The 24410-nt window shown below is 40.5% G+C and overlaps 1 protein-coding gene and 1 long non-coding RNA gene across 2 annotated transcripts; both read left to right on the forward strand.

Annotated features, from left to right (window-relative positions):
- The first annotated feature begins 2910 nt into the window (after positions 1-2910).
- LOC127356432 (uncharacterized) lies at positions 2911-7552 on the forward strand. The gene is made up of 4 exons (XR_007881985.1): positions 2911-2987; positions 4669-4755; positions 5997-6181; positions 7278-7552. It is a non-coding gene; the product is annotated as an uncharacterized LOC127356432 (long non-coding RNA).
- A 2780-nt stretch (positions 7553-10332) lies between these two features.
- Positions 10333-24368, forward strand: sdr42e2 (short chain dehydrogenase/reductase family 42E, member 2). The gene is made up of 12 exons (XM_051389000.1): positions 10333-10466; positions 11381-11825; positions 13450-13545; positions 15774-15831; positions 16120-16238; positions 16462-16537; positions 18315-18397; positions 19847-19984; positions 20446-20511; positions 20826-20889; positions 21013-21086; positions 23645-24368. Exons 2-12 carry the CDS (start codon positions 11388-11390, stop codon positions 23885-23887), a joined length of 1455 nt encoding a protein of 484 aa, XP_051244960.1. The 5' UTR covers positions 10333-10466; positions 11381-11387; the 3' UTR covers positions 23888-24368.
- Positions 24369-24410: the final 42 nt, after the last annotated feature.

The following is a 24410-nucleotide window of genomic DNA, read 5'->3' on the forward strand; positions in this document are numbered from 1 at the left end:
AAGACTCGAACTCTGTGCGGCAGTCTTAGCAGTGGAAATGGCAGACCTGATTCACGACGAACTAAATTTGAAGCTGGATTCCACAAGTTTTCACCGACAGAAAGTGGTCCTTGGCTATATCTATAATGATCCCCGATTCTTGTCTACGTCCATAATAGAGTTCAGCGCATTGCCAAACTACAAAACCCGACAATGGCACTATGTGCGCACAGAGGATAATCCTGCAGACCATGCATCAGGTCCATTCCTGCCTCCTCCTGGCACGACAACGTGGTTAAAGGACCTAACTCCCTACTCAACCCTCCCAACAAACCAGATCCAGTTCAGTCATTCGACCTGGTCAACCAGAACTGGACACAGATATCCGTCCACAAGTGGAAGCTATGCCCAAAGCTGCGAGAAGCCTTAGCCGGCGTTTTCTAGATTCTCTAACTTCCAGTCTTGTTCGTGCTATAGCACTCTAATTCACATTGTGAAGTCCTTTAGCTCTCTAAAACACGGACAGTGTAGGGGTGGCATAAGTGCGATCTGTCTCGAACCCCAGATGAACTATCGCTAGCGAAGGAGTCATATTGCAGCTGTTCGGAGAGCATTCTCAAAGGAATTTGAAGCTTTGAACACAAATAAGCCAGTCCCTCTAAACGCAGCCTATCGCCTCGTCCAACCTTGCAGAACAATCTCATCTGCGTTGGGGCCGACTGAAGAACGCTGACCTGGACATTGGGAGAGAACCCCATAATCCTCCCAAAGGATAACCACATTTCCCTGTTACTCATCAGACACCATGCTCAGGTCAACATCAAGGCCGTCACCTGACGGAAGGGCTGTCAGGCAGCGGGACTTGGCTCCTGGGAGGAAAGGCTCATCAACTCAGTCTTCACAAATGTATAACCTGTCGCAAACTAAGAGGCAAATGCAGAGCAACGCATGGCAATTTGCCTCCAGAAGCCTCAAACCTGCCCTCCCTTCACATCGTGGGATTGGATGTCTTTGGACCCTGGTGCTTACCCCAGCGACAAGAGGAGGACAAGCTGGAGCAAGCGGTGGGCCATATTGTTCTGCTGTATGAGTTCCAGAGCTGTCCACATCGAGGTCATTGAGTCAATGGACACTTCAAGCTGTATTAATGCTTTAGGCGTCTCTTTGCCATAAGAGGACCTGCCAAACAACTACTATCTGACTGCGGCACAAACTTCATAGGAGCATGCAGGGAACTGGGAATGACAAAAACCAACCAGCGCCACTGTGCGGGTATCTAAACCAACAAGGGTGCTCTGGGAATTCAACCCCCACACGCCTCACATGGGTGGTTCTTGGGAAGACTAATTGGGGTGGCCCGAAGAATCCTGGACTCAATGTTTCTCGAACAGCACACTCGGTTGACCCACGGGTTTTGTGCACGCTAATGGCAGAAGTGACCGCTATTATAAATGCAGGCCACTAGTTCCAGTTTCAACGATCCTGAAGATCCATTCATTCTGTCCATCAATGCTCCTAACCCAAAACTGGAGTTCCACCTCCACCAGGGAATTCACAGATAAAGATCTCCTCCCAAGCAGTGGAGACAAGTACAAGCTCTTGCCAACAAATTCTGGAATCGTTGGGTCGGTATTTGCCAACCTTGCAGTGTGCAGAAATGGACCAAATCCCACCAAAACCTGCAAGTAGGAGATATCGTCCTTCTCAAACACAGTCAAGCTACCCGCAACAACTGGCCCATGGCTATGATCACGAGGCCTTCCCTGGAGAAGGCGGAAGGGTGAGGAAGGTGGAATTGAGGACCACAGATCAGGGACATTCAAAACCTTCTTCAGGCCAGTTCGAGTTGTCCTACTTATTACTAAAGACTGATGTACAGACACTCATATAATTCAAGGGGTCATTAATGACCTCACAGAGGTCAGACGGGGAGTGTGTTGTCTTTCAGGCATAAATTCGAATGAACTTTTATTTTGAAGAGACTCTTTTTTGAAGGGCTTTTGTTGCCGGAAAGTTCCTGGTTCCAGGTTGTTTGGATCAGTAGTTTGGGAGGCTAGCTGGTTTACGCTACATTTCTGTGTTCAACTGCATGTATTCAACACTGTAACGCCACAGAGGCAACGTCGTAAGTGAATAATTTCATAGTTATATTCATAAGTTAGTGGTAAAATATTATTTCATGAGAAGGCATTTGATTTATTTGTATTTAAAACGTTTTATTTACACTTATTTACATGGAAAGCACGTTACGGCTGAATGGTTTTTATATTTGTCTTTGTTCGTTTTCCTCTGACCTTGTAAAATGAGAGAAAGAGCCACAGTAGGCAACTAAAGCTACTACGACTCAAGTCTTCATTTGAGGGAGGTTTAGCTAGTTGTATAGCTGCAGTTGCTACACTGCAGTGAGGACAACATAAGTAGTACTCCCCAAGATCTTTTCTCACATTAAAACAATAACAAAAGACGAAGTTTGATGACATCGTGAAGTAGCGTGGTGGAGGATCATGGGAGTTGTTGTCTTCACCACCATTGCTGTCATTGCAGTCAGCTTCTCCCGGTTTGGATTCCTTCAGTGTTCATTGTTCAGGCAACTGGACAACAACAACTCAACAAAATATATAACGCAGGTCGAGTGTTTTTAGACATTTTAATGTGGAAATGTTACATAATTATAGCTTTAGGTGCAATTTCAAATACAGTGACTTCAATTTCAATTTAATGCAACTCTCGTCTACTTTGTGAAAAGATTAAAAGTATTCTTGTTTGGCTCTGAAAATGCCTTCAGAGTATTTTAGAACATTTATTAGGATTTCTGGGTGGCTGCCCGTCACCCAGTCAGGAGTCTGGCCGCTGGCTGATTGTAATTTCCTTCCTTGTTTTTAAGGTTGGCTGAAGGTCACTGAGGAACACTTCCTTTTCTGTCTGTCCTGTCTCCTCTCCTGTCTCACTTCTGCAGTGCAGCCCTATGCTGCACTTTGTGCTCTTTATTTATTATATTCATTGATCAGGTAAGAGAGCAGAACACGATACATTTCTGGAACAGGTTTTAATTAACTTTAATCAATGAATCAGTGCTCCTGTATCAATATGTCGCACCCTTCCCACTCACTTTCTCTTTTCGGGAAAATAATAATCACTGCTGACATTTTTATTTCCTCTAGGCTAAGCAGTAGTACCTCTTTTGTCTGCTACAGCTACCCCTCCTCTTCGCACCTATCTCTTGTGTTTGTGGAGCAGGTTGGGACTGAGCAGTGGGAACAGTTAATGAGTGAATGTAGATAAAACTCAGACTCCCGCAGCTTCAACCACATCAGCTACTCTTGTGTGGAATGTTAATTGTAAGAGAGTAACACTGCCTTTCCGCTGCGCTTTTTTTTAGCCATGCTAGCAGCACAGCTCTGTGGATGGCAGTGTCAGTCGACCTGCCACTTTAGTACGGACGGAAATATCTCAGCAATTACTGGATGCAGGTGCGGATCTAGAGGGGTGGCATGGGCTGCTAGCTGCCACCTCAGCTCGGTGTCAAATGCTTTCAAATTTAACACATTGATTTAGATTATTTAAAATAGAAAAACGTGTTAATAATATAATTAAATCTCCCATCCCACATAATTAAAATAAATGATCAGTTAAGGCATTTTAGACTGAACTGAATTTAAATGAAAGAAGACATGTATGTATATGCATTGATTTCTAATGCTACATTTAGACATTTCTATTCGATTATTTACTAATGTGCCACAATAATGTAAAGTTTCCAATATAAGATTATTGTATTATGTTAAAGTCTCCATGCCACCGCCCCTGATCGCTTAATTCTGTCTAAATCCTTATGATTTGATCCCCCATGAAGTTCACATTTATGGTTTTGGGTGAAATGTCTCAACAACTATTGGATGGATGGCCATAAATGGTAAACATTACACCTCCTTAATATTAGCGTGTCACCACTGTCATCGTGCACATGATGCCGTGCTAGCGTTAGCACTTAGCTGTGCCTACATTCACAGAGAGCTGTAGACTCTCAGTCTACAAACACAGCTCAAGCGTCCATAAAGCAGTTCATAAACTTCATCTTATGCGTTGATTCATCCTCCTTTCACTCTGCAGCTTCCTTTCTCTCAGTGTCCCACTTTATCTCACTAGTGATTTGGGGAGGTTATACATGAAGTCAAGCTAATTGATTTGGCTTAAAATCCTCTCAGTGCATTAACTCGTCAGCCTGCTTTTTTCTTCAGGAGCGTGACCTCAGAGCTCCCGCTTCCTAAAATGAGCATGAAATGAGATGACTAATCCTCTCCAATTACTCATTTCAGCAAAAAATATACCTGCCAACATACTTTCATTAAAGGGTGTTAAAAGCAGGGATGCTGGGTAATTGCTCTATTTTATATCTCGATGAGTTTAAACGCACTGAACAAGTATAATATTCTTTGATGATTTAATTACATGGCATGCATCATTGCCTGAGACAGCGTGACAATGGGCGTTAGACCATTCATTTGTAGTTTTTAAAGGTAATTTGTCACATTTTTCTGCATTTCTTGGTATTTCTCCTCCCTCCAGGAGCACATTTTTTAGTTTTTATCTTTGGCATCTCTTTGGTATTTTAGTTGTCAGTCACAAGCTGCGGCAGAGTACATTACGGTGTCCTCTTTTCTCTCTGTCTGACATGTTGGTTGGTTTCAGCAAGACACCGTGTGAAAAAGGATGTCTCCTTTACCTCAGAAAAAAACCTTCCTCCCTTCCACCATGGCCCTGTCATCCAGTGTGCAAGTAGGTTTTTTTTTTTTTCTGCTTTTGACAGATCTCCGCTACAGTTTCTCCTTCACTGTATCTCCTCCAGAACTCCTTTACCTGCTCTCGGCTGTCTGCTTCCTACTTCACACGCTTCCTCCGCCAAATTCATCACTCCAAGTATTTTCAACTCATCTGCCATGAATCCCCACTGAGGGCTTCACTAGAGTTTCAGTGGATGTTGATGTGATTCTGTCTTATTTATTTTGTGCAGGAGCTTAAATTCTATGAAAATGGATTTTAACAATAGATTTCATGTACGTAGAAGCCTGTGGGAGTGTGAACATCTCTGCATTTTGTCCATATTCCAATTTAAATGGTTCAGAAACATCCAGAATTTGAGCATGAAAAGCCTCTGAACCCTCAGAGGACTGCAGACGACCAAGAACAACTGATCCAACATCAGTTTTGGTATACCAACCCTTGATTATTTTCACACTCAACATCTGGAAATAGAAAGAACAAAACCCTCTTTGAACTTTAAGGTAATCTGAGTTTTGAGGTTTATGGTGAATTCAAATCCTGTTGTCTGGCACCCCCTACTGCCTGTTACTAATATCTGTGAGACCTCTTGATCTAGCTTCTCTATTAACTGTGATGGCAGGTAATTTCAATGGACTACTTGATAAATTAGAGAGTCATAAGTGCTCTGGGACCACGACTGACGATCAGCACTCTAATTTGTGCTTTTTCTATACAGTAATATATTTTTCTCCCCACAGGCAGATTTGCAGCATTGGATTTATATTTTTCAAGATGTTGTAAAAACACAAAACAGTCTATTTTTCTTCTTTAATTGTAATAATAATTATATGTTACTGTTATTATCCTATGAAATTATTTCTGATTATTCTGTATTGCTCACTGGTGAAAGATGCTTTCACTGGAGTACTGAGAAGTAGGAAATATACTTGATGCATATGATGGATTGATCAAATCATTTTTCAAGCCAAAAGCCCCCAAATGTTCTGCTTTTCTTTGTCTTTTAGTAAACTGAATATCTTTAGGTTTTGGGCTAAAAGAGATATTTGAAGACATCACATTAGGAGTACACTATATCTGATATTCTCTAGGACAGATGGTTAATTGATTAATTAATTAATTAATTGAGACAATAGCCATCAGAAAAGTTGATAATTAAAATGTGAATTAGTTGCAGCCCTGCTTTACATTGTGACTTGCACATTTCACATGTCTCCTTGTGTCTTTGATCATTGCAGTAGCTCGGGTGGCCCTCCACACTGCACTGGGACTTCAGGGACTAATCACAGATAGCTGCCCATCCTATTTCCAGTTCTCACAGTGACATTCACCTCAGGGGAGGGCTCGGCAAGGTTGTAGACAAGAGAGGTCTGCATTTTCCACAGAACTTCTCTCCCCTCGCCGCTGCTGCAGGTCAGACAAGGTGACGGCTCTCTGCTGACTGTGATTCATGGGTGTGCTAGGCAGCATTTAATGAGAGAGTAACTCAACCCTTTTATCACACCGAGTGCTGAAATAACAAATGAGCAACAGAGGAAAGAAGGCTGTGGGTTTAGGACTGATCTGGTTAGTGTTTAATGGTTTGCTTTATAATGGTGGTTAAATGTATTTTTCGTTATTTGCAGAGCATTATTTAAGTTGTTTCTGTGTGAGCAGATGTCCTTGCCTATGGCCTTGCAGATCAATAAAGTAAAAAGCCAGAACAAACACTGGACATCACAAACAGAGTATCTGTGTGTGTACAGTGTGTGTGTGGATCTTTCAGCGCCACTAATGTGATTAAAAGAGGGAGAGAAAAAGAGAGTGAATTACCTAAAGTAATGCCAACTTCAACGTTAAAATGCAAAGTAATTGATTAACCCTATTAACCTTACTTTTACTTGTTCCTCAAATGGTAATTTTCCCTTTAGCTTGAGCCACTTTTTATGGGAGTGATTGTACCTTTACTTGGGTATGGATTTTTTTCACTACATGTTATGGACTAAATGATGATTTGATTACTGCAGTAAAATTATGGGCAGATTAATGAATAATAAAGATAAGTAGCAGCCCTTCTGCCGACCCTCTGAGAGTGGGAACAGTAACAAAAGCCTTACTTCTCCTCCACCTTTGAAGAGCGTCAAAACTGGCCGTTAGAGGAGGTGAGGTGGGGCCCATTCATAAATTTGACTTGAACAAATACTGATAAACATGTGTCTCTGAGTTTGGATGGAACTACAGTAGACAGAAACAGAGAGTGTTGCACCACTTTATGTGACCACCTCTAGGTGTCATTTGAAGCATCCCAACCTTTTGTCTTGAGACGACTTAAAAGGATTAAATGTCTACTTGCTGCTGATCCTCATCACAGATTACATCCGTACTGTATGTCTGCCCTTTGTCGACAGTCAGAGGACAGTTTCAGTTCAAATATGATTTATTTCAATCGCTGGCAAACTTTAAAATTGTTCCTGTGTCTGCTGTCTGCTGTCATTTTAGTGTCATATTGGTCCTTTCATATTTCATATTGGTACTCACAGATCCAGATCCATCACTCTTCACCCCTTCACCACCACCACCACCACCAGTGTCTAGACTCCATCGGGGGGATATTACAGCTCATGGCATCAGTATCACCTTAAAATAATGACATCACGATGGGGTCTAATAGCCAAACACTCCTCTCATATTTCTGCAACTTTCCTATTGTTCAACTATGGGAACAAATGAATTACTCTCCAAGTTTCCTTTTCACTTGAGTCACTCCTGAATGGAATAAATGGCAGAAACATCTTTTATTCTGTCGTCACCTTGATCTGAGCCAAGACTGGGTAATGTTCTTTCATTTATTTACAAAACACTGTGTATAATACATTACTGACTAAATGTGATGTCTGTCTACAGCAGGATGTGTCAAAAAAAGACACAGGCTTCTACAAACCGTACCTCTACTGCAGCACAACAGCAGTGCCAAAGTTGCTGTTAAATCCAAACGAGAGCAAATGTAATCTGGGATCGAAATTAAATCAACACATAATGTACTTTCTGTTCAAAAAAAAAAGGAAGAGTGCGCTACAATTCAGCCCTTTTTATTGTGGGTTATCTCTAAATTGCTTCTATATTCAAGCGCTACAGTCATTTGGCAGCTGCTTAAGACTTCCCCCCCACTTTAATTACGTGCAGTGCATTTAACTGTCAGCTCAGGTTTGGCAGTTTGTCTGCTGTCTGCTAAATAAAACATGAAGCGTCTATTTCTGTCCTCTCCAAAAACACTGTGCTCAGGAAGTGACTGCTGTTGCTGCTGCTTACCTGGCCTGTTGTCATGTCAGAGATAACTCATCATTGGATGCCAGAGCTTTGATTAATGACCTTGTGTTTTCTACAGCAGATTTCTATGTGTTCATTTAAAGTATGAAGGTTAAATACCACAGCTGATGATGGTGTAGCCTAATAATTACTCTATTGGGGGAAATTAATCTTTCATTGTTACTTCTTTTTACACAGGAGCAGATCAAAGCACACAGAAATACTCAAGTAGTTGAAATGTTGGAGCAGTTAGGGGTTAGGTGCCTTGCTCGAGGGCACCTTTAGCTGTTCCCCCTGGAGATGGCACCTCTCCAGCTGCTAGTCTACCTTCATATCGACTGGTCCACGCTGGACTTAAACTGGCCACCCTCCAGTCGCCAAGCCATGTCTCTATAGGCTGAGCTACTGCCGCCCCTGTTCAGTTCAGCAACAAGAATGAGGAGCTGCAGGGACAATAAATAAAAAATACTACAGACTAATGCAGACATGAGACGTTAGTTTAGTTTGTTCAGCAGGTTGTTCTGTGTTTGAGGAGCCTTATTATTACTCACTTTTCCTACTAAAACTACTTAAAACCATTGTAACAATACACTTTAATCTGTCTTTTTCACAGAGAAATACATTAAACAACAATTCCCACTTAACAATTGTCACCAGCCAGAAGGTGTAAACATTCAGGGATTTACAGCAGCTATATGCATTTTTCAAGCCAGTTGTGATAATAAAATGCCTAAAAATATGTACATCGTTTGGGGAAAAAAAACATGATAGTTGCTCAGGGAAAAAACATCATCCTCTAGAGTGTAAATCCTGTTTGTCTTCATCATTCTGAAACCAGAACACAAGAAATGTTGAGGATGACTAATTTTCACTCCTGCCACCTAAAAAGAGGCAAAAAAGGTCTGATTATTTTATTATTTAGGTTATATAACATAGGTAGGGAAGGAATTTGGCATGAATTTGGTCGAGGCAGACGACCACCCACCTAGAGCCGAAGGGTCTGTCCTAGGTTTCTGCCTCTTAAAAGGCAGTTTTTCCTTGCCCCCGTCGCCAAGTGCTTGCTCATGGTGGTACTGTTGGGTCTGTTATAAGGAGTTCAGTCTAGACCTGCTTCATTTGAAAAGTGTCCTGAGATAACTTCTGTTATGAATTGGCACTATACAAATAAAATTGAATTGAATTGAATTGAATAAACAGCATCACTAATCTTGAAACCTATTTTTCCAAAGTCCACAGAATTGATGTTTAGCTTTGTTATGTCCTTAATTATATCCAGTTCATAGTTCATAAGCTAATTTGCTATTTAGCCACACACAGAAGTCAATAACCCCGCCATGAAAATTGTTAGAGCAGACCTATAGATGGCGATATTTCCAGTAATACTACTTTTGCTCCAATGATTTGTCCAGACAATGAGACTGAGGGGAAATGTCACAAAGTGGAAGTTATTTTAAAATCTTAAAAGACATCTGATTGTGACCATACATTATCTGTGTTACACTAAACAACTACAAGTTGATGCAAAATGATCATCCAAGACATGCAGAGCAACTACGAAGTGGTACAACTTTGCAAAAGGACCATAAAGTGTGATGCATAACGACCACAAGCGTGCGTGTCATGCAGAAGGCTTGTATGCAGGAGGGGTGTGGGACCTGTTTTCTCATAATCTATCCATGCCTGTATTCTATTTATTGATATAATTTCTTCTTAGAATATTTACATACATACATACATACATACATACAACATAAGTTGTTCATTACATACACTGAATAAACATTGTAACCATAATCATATGAAGTGGATTATTGCCAAAGTAAATTTAAGTCTTAACACATTCTAATTCCCCTTTTTTGAATGTTAATGGCTTATTCTGTAATACATTAGTACATTACTTATTACCAATAATAAAACATAGTTAACCTGGAGATAGTGTAGAAAGGGGTTACTTGAGTGTGATTATTAAAGCATTATTAAATATTAAACCCAAATAAATAATAAGATTTAACATTTACACCCTGCATCACATGTCAGATTAATCAGTTTTTACAAGAAAAAATATGATTTCATTGACAACTAAATGTGTCCAAATGTAAGAATTTTAGATTTAAGCTCAAGTTTATTCTGTGAATGTGTGGACAGATGCTCTAAAGCGGGGGTAAAAGAGCCACCTCGCCCATGGAGGAATAACTTGATGTCTCCTGTAGCGCAGAAAATATTTAAAAATGCCTCAAATCCGGATGCGCGCTGCGTCCGGACATTACGGGAGGAGAGTCCTCAGGTGAATGTGCAGGTGATTGACAGGTGAGAGAAGTGACGCATTGGGACGGACCACGAGAGCAAACTGAAGATATAGACTGGATTATTTCATCAACCAACCGGCACAGGTATGGATGTGAGAGGTCGAAAGGAATATTAAGGTAAGTTAATGAACATGAGTGTATCGTTAATTCATCACTTTGGATGCTAAATGTCCCATAAGCCAATTCGCTGTGGAGACAAATACAGAATATGTCATGTATATAAAGTTAGGGTGGGTGTATTGCTGACTGATGAGCTCTGAAACAACGAGCTTACAGTGGAGTAATACAATTTAAAGATCACTGCTGGATATTGACATTCTTAATTTCATGAGGATGTTGTGATAGATAATCTTATAGAGATAAGTAAAAGCTGTGTGCAAATATCCATGATCATCAGGTTGATGCATATGATTAAAGAATATATATTTCACACAATAATGTTATTTAGTTGTTTAATTTAAAGGTGAAATTCAAACATTATGTTTATTCTATTATGTCTGTAAATTGTAGTGGAGGTCCCAGTGTTGACAAATGTACCAAATATGTCTAATTTAATACTAAATTTGGGGGAAATGTCTAAAATTATGCAAACAGGGGCAGTATGGAAATAAGAAATGGCTGCCCATCCCAGTTTGGTGTCAAATGCTGTCAAATTTACATTCATTTAGATTAATTTTAAAAATAACAGACTAACTGATGTATTTGGAAAAAATGTCTGAAGATTTGGAAATAAAACAATTTATTGATTTCTAATATTCTTCTTAGATATTTCTATTCAATGCTTTACTAATGTGCCACAAATGTAACAGTTTTGAGTTATAATATCTTCTTTTGGAGGCCTTTCCGAGCAAGTACTGATAGCCTATATGTGGTTGTCAGCATGCCGCCCTCTTGGTACCACATTAATCTTTCTCCAAACATGACAGATGAAAGCCGTCCAAAATCTCACTCTGTTAACTTTTTACTGGTAAACTTTAATGATACTAAAAACAATGGATAACCCACTTTTCCCCTCCCTCCAACCCCATCAGGACATCTATGGAGCTGTGTGGTCCCAACATGAGTGAGAGTGGAGGCTCGCTGTGCCAGGTGAAGCAGCTTCCCCGCCACAGTGTCCCCCTTTGTCGCCTGCAGGCCAGCAGTGGACACCACATGCATGACCTCCCCCACCTCACCCACCAGCCGTGGGTCAACCACCCGGTTCCTACCGTCGCCTCCAGCCCAGCCATCCGCCACAGGGTAAAGGGAGCCGTGATGGCCGGCGGCGGCAGCAGCCAGGAGTGTGCGGCCTCCAGACTGGGAGAAGAGGCGGCACTGGCCCGAGGCATCTCCACGGGGAAGGTGTTGGTGACAGGAGGAGGGGGATACTTTGGGTCCAAGCTGGGGAGAGAACTAGCCACTCAGGGGATGTCAGTGATCCTTATGGACATAAACAAGCCTCCCTGTGATTTCCCTGATGGAGTGATCTTCTATCAGGTATGGGACAGTGGAGAGGGACCTGACTCTGTTGTGTGCTTGTAAATTTACTCTGTAAAATCCTGCTGTTATACTGATTCATATTTCTCTATATTTCAACTGCAAGTTTACCCTGAATAAGGTGATTTATTCTTAGCCAGTGTATCTGTACAGAACACATAAACACTGACAAGTGGATTACATTCAACTGTCGTTACTCTTTCTTTTTTTTCTGGCATTTCAACCAGAAACACTGTCCCTCCATTACTTTTTCTTTATCTCTGACATGTTAGTCCCTTTTCTACACTGTGACAAAGAGCACTTTATAACAGAACCTCATATTAAAGGCCTAAAACTTAAGGACCAGTGAGCTTCTTCTTGTCAACTACAAAACAAACGATCAGTTACATCTACTTCCACACAGTTTGTGAAGAGGAACAGAAGAAAGCATTGTTTTTATTTGTAAATTAAAGGTTGGGGTTAGCAATTCTGGAGAAATCCAATATCATGACAAATACTTGATATAGTGTGAACAGTTGCAAATAATGTTACTAATGTTCCAGCAGCTATGTTGCAGCTAACATACACACAGCGATACTCTCCTGCTGCTATAGCTAACATCAGAACAACAGCTTGTTCTTGGCACACTAGAAAGTAACCTGATTGTCCATTGGCAAGTAATTTAACACACAAACCCTGGCAGGAATATTAAAGTTAGTGTTGTGTGGCTCGGTCCGATCCACCTTGTCTGTTTCCTGTTCATGGCTGTGTACAAACAAACCAAAATGGATAGTTAGCGGACATTACTTGTAATCGCAGAGTCCACCTTTAATTTTTTAATTAACAAACTTACATATTACATTTTAATATCAAGTAAAAGTCCAGATACTTAACTGTTTCATTTGATTTCAACCAGGGGCCCTAACTTATGGGACTCTCATTCTCACAAAAAATGGTTTATAATCTTGCTTTATATATTATTTAGGCGGAGGTCATTACTGTAAAACTCTCCCAGCACTTGAATCCTCATTGTTATTTCTATGTCATTTTAAATTGTGCAAACTTAAACTCAAACCAACTGTAACACACATACGACCTCATATTTACTGTCTCACATTCAATGAGTAAAACATTCTTGGTTTTTAATGTTTGCTCTCTTTCAGTACACACTGGTTAAATCCTGCTTACAGTAATATGTTTGACTTCTTGCTATAAACAACATGGAATACACACTTTGTGTTTGAACTCACTGCACTGCTCCGTGCAGACTTTAAAAATCAATTTGTTGCTTCAGCGAGCGTCAGTGAGTCTCTCTGGTGAGGCTGCGAGCTGGCTGGAAACAGACACAGGTGAGTGATCCGCCTCAGAGGGCCAGCTGCTGACTGGGTCGAAGAGGGTGGAGACATGATTCGGGTTTCACCTGCAGGCCTCATGGCACACTTACCTTAATTACAACTGTCTTTTCATGGGATTGTTTCTAACTCACTGCCCTAAATGAACCTGCAACACAACCGCTGTGGGCAGTAAATGTACTAATGATAATAACCCTTAAAAGTGCTCAAAGGCAATACTGGCTGGCTTCTAAGTGTCCTCCATGTTTACATTAATTAATTAAATGTAAAGCTTCTTCCCCCTTTTCTTACAGAGTGACATCCGGGACTATTCCTCCCTCTATAAGGTGTGTGAAGGGGTCGACTGTATATTCCACACGGCGTCTTACGGCATGTCCGGACCAGAACAGGTGACAACTTCCCTTCATGTCTTCTTCAGTATCCGCTTACTACTCATCATTCAAAGAAAAGTCAGAGACACAGAGTCTGTGTGTCGTAGTGAGGATGTTCATGAAGTGTGCTTCATTCTCTTCAGTGGCAAAATGAAGAATTCACATTACATTTTCATTAATTTAACCTTTAGTTTCACCCAGAAAGACACATTGGGGAGTAACAGCTGTGTTATACAACTGAGTTTTTATATATATATTCATGTATTTATTGGATTTTCTTATTTTTCCACAATAATAACACAAACATGAGCCACAATTACATAAACAAAAACAACAAAAACAGACTCCTTGTAAAAATAATGGAAGTCTTTGACAGTGAAGGAGTTCTCTGAAACTTCCTGGAATGATTTAAGGTGGAGTCAGTAATTATGGAGAAATATTGTTGGTATTTGAACTCAACACACATTCAGCAGGTTGGCATGTGCCAGATTTACCATCCTTTTCCGTCCACTACGTTCCCGCCCCTCCCTCTGTCCCATGCACTAGCATTGTTGCTGATTGGATGGAATAGTGCAGGGTTCCCACGCATCCTGGAAAAACCTGGAAATCTAACTTTTAAATTTTTTTCAGTCATAGAAACACCAGGAAATTGATTAAAATTACCTAATATCCTAAATATAATCTACGTTGTCCTGGAAAATTCTAATTGTATTTTAGCCTCTCACTAATCACTCGTCTGTTGGTAAACTGCACAATACGACACTTTGAAGCAGGTTTATCAGACAGGTTCAAAACAAAAAAATGCTCCTTTTTCATTTCTGTTCCCATTTAACTGTCCGCACCAGAGGCGGAACGGACGAGTCTACTTTTTTGGGAATTCTCAGAGAAGCCCAGTGGAAATGTTGTAGACGGTCATATCTACATGCGTACAGCATATTAATGATCTATATGTTGTTTTGGTTTATACATGCATTCATAATTGGCAAATAGGTGAGAAGATTAATTTTCTGTAAAATAAATCCTACTTGATTTGAGCTGTTACTTATGAGCCGTGGCCACATTAACGTTACTGTTAGATGAAACTGTAGTAAACTTTAGTCCATTCGCCGGAGCCTGCAGCTGGATGTGGTGAAAACCGTTAACTAACGCAGAGTGTCCCATAAACGCTGACCCCTTACTTGTAATGAACCTGAGGCACTTCATGAACCCTGCATCATTAAACTAGGATTAAAAATGTGCCTGGAAAATGATTTCTTAAAAAGAGTTTGAACCCTGATAATGTTGTGTGACTCAGTTTGGGTTTCCCATTTACAGAGCCAGGGCGGTGTACCAGCACTTCAGTGCACACACAGAACAGACAGCTAGTGGACCGTGAGGAGATATTCGCTGAATTTCACAAAACGTTTATCCGATTAGAATCGCTGACTGCACCTTTAAGTCTCAAGCCTTTGTAAATCATTATCACAGCATATGTTATATTAGACCTTCCGTGCTCAATATTTACTGTAGGAATCACAAGTTTGACAAGCTGGTATCAGTTAATGCAGCCACGAGGTGCTAGTCTAAAGCAGAGACGAGGAGCGAGCTACAGAGTTCTGGTAAAGTCACACTTCTTTCTATCTCCAAACCTACAGATTATTTTCAGTTTCAAATTTGTAGCCTTCAGTCCCAACCGATGCTGACTGATCAAATCAAGTCAATTGATCAGTCAGCCTTTTAAAAACAGTAGCTGTTGAGCCAAAGTGCTTTCCAGTCGAGGCAGATAGGTTAGCGTTAGCCTCAATACAGGTGTACATGATTAAAGGTATAGAACAAAAAAATGTAATAATACATAAAGCAATGCAGAGAAAACAAGACTAAAAATGGAAACCTAAAATAACTGACAGGACAAACTCATAATCCAAGTAGTGAAGTTAGGAGAAATAGAATAAAACCAGCAAAAGATTAAAATACTGTGAGAGGACGTCCTATATTCAGGTGATTATACACTAATGAAAACATACCTATGAATATTATATTCCATTTCTGTCATTAGATCCTTCTACATGTTACACACTGGACCTTTAAGGGTGACCTTTTGTTCACGAACAAGTGTAAATAAATCAACTAATACAGGGACAAATATCCCTGCCCTAAGCCTATTGTTATCATCCAATAACCCAAACTAAGGTTTACATACAGTAAGCTGCTTATGGCACAGCAAAAGAAAGGGTGTAGTTAAATTTTTCCATTTTTCTGTCTGGCAGCTGAGGAAAGAGCAGGTGGAGTCAGTCAATGTTGGAGGGACCAAAAATGTCATAAACGGTAAGAATACATGTATTTATATATTCAACAGCAAGCATCCCACATACACTTTGATTAATAAATCAGATTAATTCTGAATATCATTAGAAATATCATCGGTCTATTGTGTGTTTTTAAAGATTTTCATGGCTTACTTAGCCTAAAATAAAATAAAATATGGGAGCAGAGATATTTTTATTGCTTCATACAATTAATGTCTGCAATAGTGAAGCTTAATTTGATATTCAGAAGTCAGAAGAACTTGAGGTAATATTGATGTGATAACTTTTCTATGCTGCTCTCTTTCAGTGTGTAAGGAGAGGAGCATCCCCAGGCTGGTGTATACCAGTACCATCAATGCGGTGTTTACTGGGAAACCAATTGAGGAGTGCGATGAGGCCTCAATGCCGTGTGTGCCCCCCGACGTAGTGAGTAAAAAAAATGAAAAAATAGAACCATATCAACTGAAATGTTTCCCACAAACTCTTATAAATGTCCCGTCACTCACGTATCACCGAAATCATGGAATGAAGACCCCAACAAAAGACCGAAATTTGTAAATATCCTATACATTTGCCAACAATAAGACATTTTCGATGCTCCAGAGGACAATATAATGCCAACAATAAAACTATTTCTTTCTTTTCCCAGCACATCGACCACTACTCCAGAACTAAAGCGATTGCAGAGCAGATGGTCCTCTCTGCCAATGGATGCTCCCTGAAAGGTGTGAACGCGATCAGTGTGTGTACTAACAGCATAATCACAGAACTACATGAACAAAAAAAGAGGGGTGGGTGGGGTGCAATCAGAGGAGACTGCAACCCTAGTCTTTTGGTTTTCTGTGTAAAAAAAAATGTTTGTTGAAAGCAGTGAGGCGGTGGTTGCCATGGAAACTGGAGGGTGCAATCAAATACGACACCAGTTTAAATTTGGAGCTGGGGAGGGCGGTCCGTCGTGCAGCAGCAGCACACGTGACGGACAACTTTCTAATATGTTATAATGGGTTTCAGGTTCCTCTATGTTCTTTACATTAACAGGTGTGAAGCCTCCTGTTTCCTCCTTCAGTGCAACACTACACCGTATCGCTGACCACCACCTTATGCATTCAATTAAGCTCAGAGCTAAGAGCTGTCTCATTATATACTGCAGGTTAAAGTTCATGTATCTGCCACAGGAGGATGTGTTTTTTGTTTTTCTTTTCCACCGCCTTGGGCTGAAAGGTGTGGTGGCAGAAAAGACGCCTCAGAAGTTACTCACCCACAACAATTTATGCTACTTGCTACACTACAATGCTACTTTTCTACTCCAGCAGGTTGATATGACAAGTACAGCTGCCAGTTTTCACATTAAGGTTTTACATTTAAATGACCAGTGTGTAATATTTAGGAGGCTCTGATTGTTTCTACAGTTGCCCAGAATGGACAAATCAAAGAAGTGTATTCGTGCATTTCCCTGCCACCATAGTTTTTCCTTTGCATTTGGAAGGGGAGGGAGAAGCGAGGGAGTTGCGATCTGCAACTACACTGCTATATGTCACTAAATCCCACACACTGGACCTAAAAAAAAAAATGATAGATTTATAAAATACTATAATAATGCATAAGAGTAAACCAGTTCCAGCCTTTTTTGTTAATTACCCCGAACAAAAAAGAAGTCATTTCCCCCTCTCAGCGTCTCAGATGTTTGTATGTAAGTACGAGGCACAAAGAGCTAAAATCCAATATTTCAAAAAAGCAAAACTCTGAAATCAATAAATCTGAAATTAAACATGTCGATGGGTTGTTACTAACACTAACTCTGAAACTCTGAAATCAATAAATCTGAAATCAATAAATCTCAGTATAGCTGATTCCGATTAGTAACAAAATGCCTTGATCGGCGCTGAACGGATCGGGACATCCCTAATTACGATACCAGTACCCATAAAGTGATACATATACCAATAGAGTATCATTCAGTTCCTGGTGTTGAAGAAGCCTTGTGAACATGGTGCAGCTGTTTACCCTCATGCTTTCTTTCTAAGGTACTTCATCATGTTACTCATATTTTTATTTACCCAGTTTTTGCTGCATTTTATGCATTTATTTATGTCAGTCAGTGTAGTATTGCCATACTTTTGAATGTTTTAGTGGCATCCAACACCACACTCGACTCCACCACGGTAGTGGTCCAATCACAGGTATTAAATCGAAGAACGCTGTGGTTGGCTGCAAGCATAACCACAAAAATAGTAATATTTTTTGTAGATCTGAGTGCCAGAAGGATGAAATGAAAGTATTGTTTGACTGGAGAAGTTTCAATACTACTGTCTGGGTTATTTCGGTCAGTACTTTAAAGGTATCAAATACCAAGATCCAGTATGTGAAAAAGCTTCCATATAGCTAAAAATATGCTGATAATGACCACTAAAGTTTGTTCTTAATTTGGCTTTCATGCCATCATGTTTCAAAAAACAAATAAAAACATATATTCAGCAAATGTTTAAATCCTCTCTTATAAAGGGGGAGGCCAGCTTCGGACCTGCGTCCTGCGGCCCTCCGGCATCTACGGCCCAGACGAGAGGAGACACCTTCACAGAGTGATGGTGAGAGACATTTTTATGTTTTATGTCTTATGATGAAGATGAATTCTTTTTGTGTTGGCACTGGAAAAAGTATACATCTTGCAGTGTCTGAAGCCTCCCTGGCAGAATGTGTTTCTGGCTGAAGAGTTTACATTATTGATAGAGCTCTCCAGGCATCCAGTTACGTCCCCCTTTTCTTCCAGCCTGTCGTCTACAAAGCCGCAGTGCAGTCTGCTGAAGGGCTGCATGTGGTTGGTTATGTTCTGGGTTTAGTGGCCAAGACAGTTGACGTTCTATATACTGCATATTGTAGGTTGCCTCCAGCCTTATCCACCAGCCTGGAGTTAATTAGTACAAAAAATGTGTTTAAATGTAGTATGCTCAAACATGTTTTACCCCAAAACTGTAAATTATTTATATTATGCCATAAGTTATTATATCTGCAAGGCAATTAATAATTAATTAAGCCAGGATGATTTCTGCCAACCTTCTATGGATTTTATCTTTCTGTTATCTATGGTCTCCTTTTCTTTCAGCACAAACTCAGCTGTAAAGTCTGACTTCTTATTTTGTCAATTTATCTGTGTAAAGCTGCCAGAAAAATACAGAATATATTTTATTTAAATGGCACAGGCACCTATAAACCACAACAAATCTTTAGTCATAATTGCTCGAAAACAGAAAACAAATACAGCAGAAAATGTGCAAATATAAGACTATAACATACACCGTAATCAGCCAACATTACAATATGAGCACTGACAGGTGAAGTGAATGACACTGATTATCTGGTTATCATGGCACCTGTCAGTGGGTGGGATATATTAGGCAGCAAGTGAACATTTTGTCCTCAAAGTTGATGTGTTAGAAGCAGGAAAAATGGGCAAAAATTTGAGCAACTTTGACTTGGGCCACATTGTGATGGCTAGACGACTGGGTCAGAGCATCTCCAAAACCCCAGCTCTTGTGGGATGTTACTGGTTACCTAAGGTCAGCTGCTGAGAATCTACACTAATAATAAACAACCCTGAATGATGATGTTTCACTGTTCGAGTAGGAGCCGGAGTCACAAAGTGTTCTAATTTTTTGCTTAAGTTTCCTTTTTTTTTCTCCAATCAGTAACTTCTCTTGTCATTTCGGGTACCTGTTATTCCTCACCTGTCATGTAGTTGCCACACCTGTTCCCCATTTCCCCAGTTGTCTGCCAGATATCTGTACTACCCAGTCCTGACAGTGGAGCTTTCGGTCCTGTTTTGTACCTGCCTGTTCCCTGTTCTGCCTGTTTGCCCCTGACTGATCACCGTGTCTCTGTGTGTTTAACTGTTACAGCCAGTTCTCAGTCTTGCATGTCAGAAAGCAATAGATGAAAGCAACAAACACATGGCCAGAAAACACGCTGAAAAATTAATAACCACAAAACAAGCAGCAAAACAAACTGTCTTCTTGTTGTCCCTCGTCTCTCTCTCTCAGGTGAATGTGGAGCGACGGTTGTTTGTTTTCAGGTTTGGTGACCCCAAGGCCAGGATGAACTGGGTACACGTAGATAACCTGGTGTTGGCACACACGCTGGCAGCCGAGGGCCTCACACTGCAGAGGAGCTATGTCTCTGTGAGTTGGGACACACACCCATACATCCAAGAGATCGGAGTAACTTTCAGCAATAAAACCACACAGAATAAATCGGACCTACAGATTCACAAGCATCAAAAACTGTTTGGAAGTCAATCCTGGTCCAGTGTGCAACCTATACAAGTGTGATGTAGAAACTTGAAGCCTCCAGTGCACATACACTGAGAATGGACTACTACTCTCCTACTGAAGTAGGAAACATCTTGTGTCCAGCAGGAAAACTTTAGACATTAACAAAATTTGCATATTCATAGATTGTTGAATTTTTAATGAAGCAGAAGGAGTAGATGTCTTTTTAAGGGTTTTAATGTAGAAATTATACTTTTTTTGGACAAATAAATACCAGACACACCACCTCCAAGCAGATTATTTATGTATGTCATATATGTACTGGAGGGGATCTTTAAAGATAATGTGCATTGTTTTCTGTTCTTTCGCAGAGTGGACAGTCCTATTTCATTAATGATGGAGTTTCAGTCAATGTATTTGAGTGGTTGAGGCCGTTGGTGAGTTAAATTACATTTGACATTTTCCTTATTATCAACAAATCTCATAAAAACACCAAAACCAACAATGAATAATAACAAGTATGATCTGTGAGTAAAAGTTTGATATATTTTATTCCTCTGTGCATAGAGCTCCAAAAACAATAAAAAAAACACATAAATGAGGCACACTGTTGTAGTGGGCTACATCTTCAGTAGGAACAAATGGACTTGGGTCTGAGTGCTGAGAAATGGACTAACTCATTTGTTAATTTTTGTCCATTTCAAAAGATTTGTTTGAATTTACTCCCCTTTGTTTCATGTTTCTGTTGCAGTTTGAAAATCTGGGCTACAGCCGACCGCTGATAACCCTTCCTGTTTCAGTCGTCTATTTAGCAGGTAGCTCATCTCGCTTTTTCTAAAATCTTTTTTATCTTTTGGATACCCCTCAGGTGTTTGTTTAAACATGTTGATGGATTGTTACTAACACTAACTCTATGTATGTTTTTCTTCTATTTTCAGCCAACTTGGTAGAATATTTACACGTAATTCTGAGACCTGCGATAGAAGTGCCTCTCCTATTTACCCAAAGTGAGGTAATTTTGCCTCTTTCTGCCTCTGCTGCTTTTAAAACCTTTATTCTGACCTGAATGAACCATGTGTGCGCTCATTATAACACATCTATGGTGTTGAAAGTTACAACGCTGTGGACCTGTGTGTGAACACATGCATGCAGAGGTACCTACTGTATCTAATTGACAGCCTTGTATGTTGCAGATTGGTTACCTGCTCTCTTGTGAGCAGATTCTTATTTAAGTCTCTCCCACAACAGTGAAGACAGACTTCATTAGGGCAGGTATTTTCCTATCAGCCCCTCTGCTCTCCACCTCCCCTCATCTCTCTTGTGCATGAATTATGGAAAACTACGTGATCCTTTCTTGAAGTCAAAAATATGAACAAATAACAAGTTCTCATAGTCAGTGGAAGCCTTTTAATACTGTCTGCTGGTCTGCAGCAGTATTAAAAGCACAGGAATTGTATCGGGATGACGGCAGTTTGCAGTAATCCTGCCCGGGGAGGCCTTTTTACGATGCATCTTAAGGAGCCTCCGTTGCGGCCTGTAAGGTCCCTCATGAATGTGTGATGAGGCAGAAACCAAAGCTGAGCCCGTGGGCCTGCACCTGGAGCTCATTCTGTCAGACAGCTGCCGGCCGGGGGATCGATGATTGTCCTGTGAATAAAACATAATCTGCTGTGGGTCAGAACAGGAAGTTCAAGATGAGGTTTGCAGGAAGTGACCTCAGTACAGTGGCTGTTGCTATGGTGAGCATAGTCGGGCAGCCTCTTGGTCGGGCTCAAATGAACCTGCCAACTCTCAGGTTAAGCCATTGCGTGACGTGCAGAGGAGTTTTTCCTCTCTTACATAAAGTCCATGTCTGGGAACACATGGAGGGAGACGCAGTTTCAAATGTCAAACCAACTGCAGTTTAAACACCGCAGAGAGCTGCATCAAGGCTCACTGCTCAACAGGCTCTTATCTTGAAGCGTTCAATAACCTTAAGTCTGGTGATATATATTTTTCTTAACAAATCCCATTAAAAGACCAAAACCAACAATGAATTGATCCTGATCCTGTGTATCTAAAGCCTGTTACATCTTATTCCTCTGTGCTGCAGAGCTCCACTGTCGACCAAAAACAGTTAAAAACACATAAATGAACCACGCTGTTGCACCAGTGCAAATGTTCATACATTATGTTGAACATGAACACTTTAGTTTACTTCGATTCAATCACACATTCACCGTCCTGCTGCTGTAAAGAGCACCAAATGTGTATTACAGTATGTCTTCAGTAATACTGTAAGGGCTTGAATCTGAGTATCACACAGTGCTTGAAATGGGCCAGTACTTGCCGGCACTACTGAATCTTTTCCACAAACACCCTTACTTCTTTTCAAGTCCAGGTACACACCCCTAAATACCTGCATAAAGCTTGATTACTTTCCACGAAAACCTGCCTGCCTCTGATTGGCTAGTGTTTGTTGCCTTTGTTGGTTTGGTGGGTTAGGTTTAGGCATGAGGAGGGAGATGGTTAGGGTTAGAGAAGAATGCAGAGTAAGGGAGGATTACGGGTGACAGAGCGCTGAAAATAGGTTATTGTTATCAATATTAATCGCCTTTTTTGGTCTAATTCAGGCACCAGTACCACAAACAGGAAATGGGGAAAAATATAGACAGAAAACTGCAGCAACCCAATGCTCTGATAAATTATCCAGCGTTAGCTGCACATCATTATATACAAATGAGGCAACATAAAAACATTTTCTTTCTCTCAGAATGATTATTTTTACTCACATAGGAATTTTAATGCTTTTACTTTTACTTACTTACATTGACGTATAAGTACTTTAGGATCTCAATAGTTCTTCCGTCACTGCTAGAAGGCAAATTTTATGTTCTTGGCCAGATATTAAAAAGGAAACTTGAATCACTACCACATTATTAAAATATCATCTATGTCCTGAATTCAGTGAGGTAATGCCAGTGGCAGTGAATGACTTTTTAATGCAGAATCGTCTCAACTGATGGAAAATTGAAGGCAGTTAAAAGGCATAGCGATGAGACAGGTAAATATAAAGATATAGTCAGGTTGATTGTCAGGTCAGACAGGATGAGCAGGACTTGGTTGTAGCGTCTGTGTCTAACAATGACGATATACTAGTAGATCAAAAAGTAGCAACCTGCTATGACTCATACAGTGGAACTGGAAGAATTCCTGTACGAGGTGTGTGCCGATTGAAGCAGTTTTGCAGTAAGAGAAGAAGAACGGGCTTTTGGGAGGATTAAACAAAAGGGCTTTAAAGAGCTCCTCGTGTCCTGATGGTGTCAGTCTGAACTCTTCAATGCGTGTACTTCACATGCAGACACCTTATCCCCGGGCGGTAAGAAGATGCAGTAACCGGAGGCACCAGTCAGTCACAGGCTATCAGGATGTAAAACCACGTTTGCCAAATAGAGGTTAATCTGAACCATTAGCTGGACAGTATGACCTTTAACTTGGTCTCTGCAGCAGCTTAAAGACCTTCTAGGGGTGATTTTTGTCTCAATGGGAATCCTTTGTGAACTATCATTTAACACAAATCTTCCACTGCAGGTGAGGAGCATAGCTGTGAGCCACACTTTCAAGATCGACAAGGCCCGTCGAGAGCTGGGTTACTGTCCGAAGTCCTACAGCCTGGTGGACTGTGTGGAGCAGTACCTGAAGACAAGACCGCCTCGCTCCAGCCGGCCTCTTTCCAACCTCTCCTGGACCCCCAAGCTGCCCCGATACCTCGTCCTGCTGCTGCTGATGGGTCTCGGCCTGATGCTGCTGATGCTATCCTGCATACTGTCCTAGAATGAAACATTTTTTCTCTGTGAAATACTGCCCAGCTGCACAATAAATCTTCATCTACATGTGATTTATTAATGAAACTCACCAGATGCAATAAAATACACCCTAAGAATTAGTCTTCAGGACGTCAGGTTGTGTAATTTCTCTGCTTAATTTTTCGGCGACGGTCATTTCTTCCACATTTTTTTGACGTTGGTAGGCTATATTTGTGTGTCTGATTGCAAAAGGAAGAAACTACCAGGCTGCTGAAAAGTATTAAACCTGAGTTGTGTGAATGTTCTTGTTTTCTCTACAGTTTGAAGGTTACTATGATTTCATTAAAAGGAAAAGAAATATCTAACTTTGTATTACAAATATTTCATTGATTGCATTTACCTCCAGCTTCTATGGTAAATATTTGTTGTGATTTACACATCTTTAGAGTTTAATTAGTATTTAATTAGTAATTTTGTACTCTTTTAGCAATAAAAGCATCAACAATGAATTCCAACGACCATTTCATATCTATGATCAGCACACTCCTTTC

The sequence above is a fragment of the Dicentrarchus labrax genome, unplaced genomic scaffold, assembly GCF_905237075.1.
Source record: "Dicentrarchus labrax unplaced genomic scaffold, dlabrax2021, whole genome shotgun sequence".
Taxonomy (NCBI): domain Eukaryota; kingdom Metazoa; phylum Chordata; class Actinopteri; family Moronidae; genus Dicentrarchus; species Dicentrarchus labrax.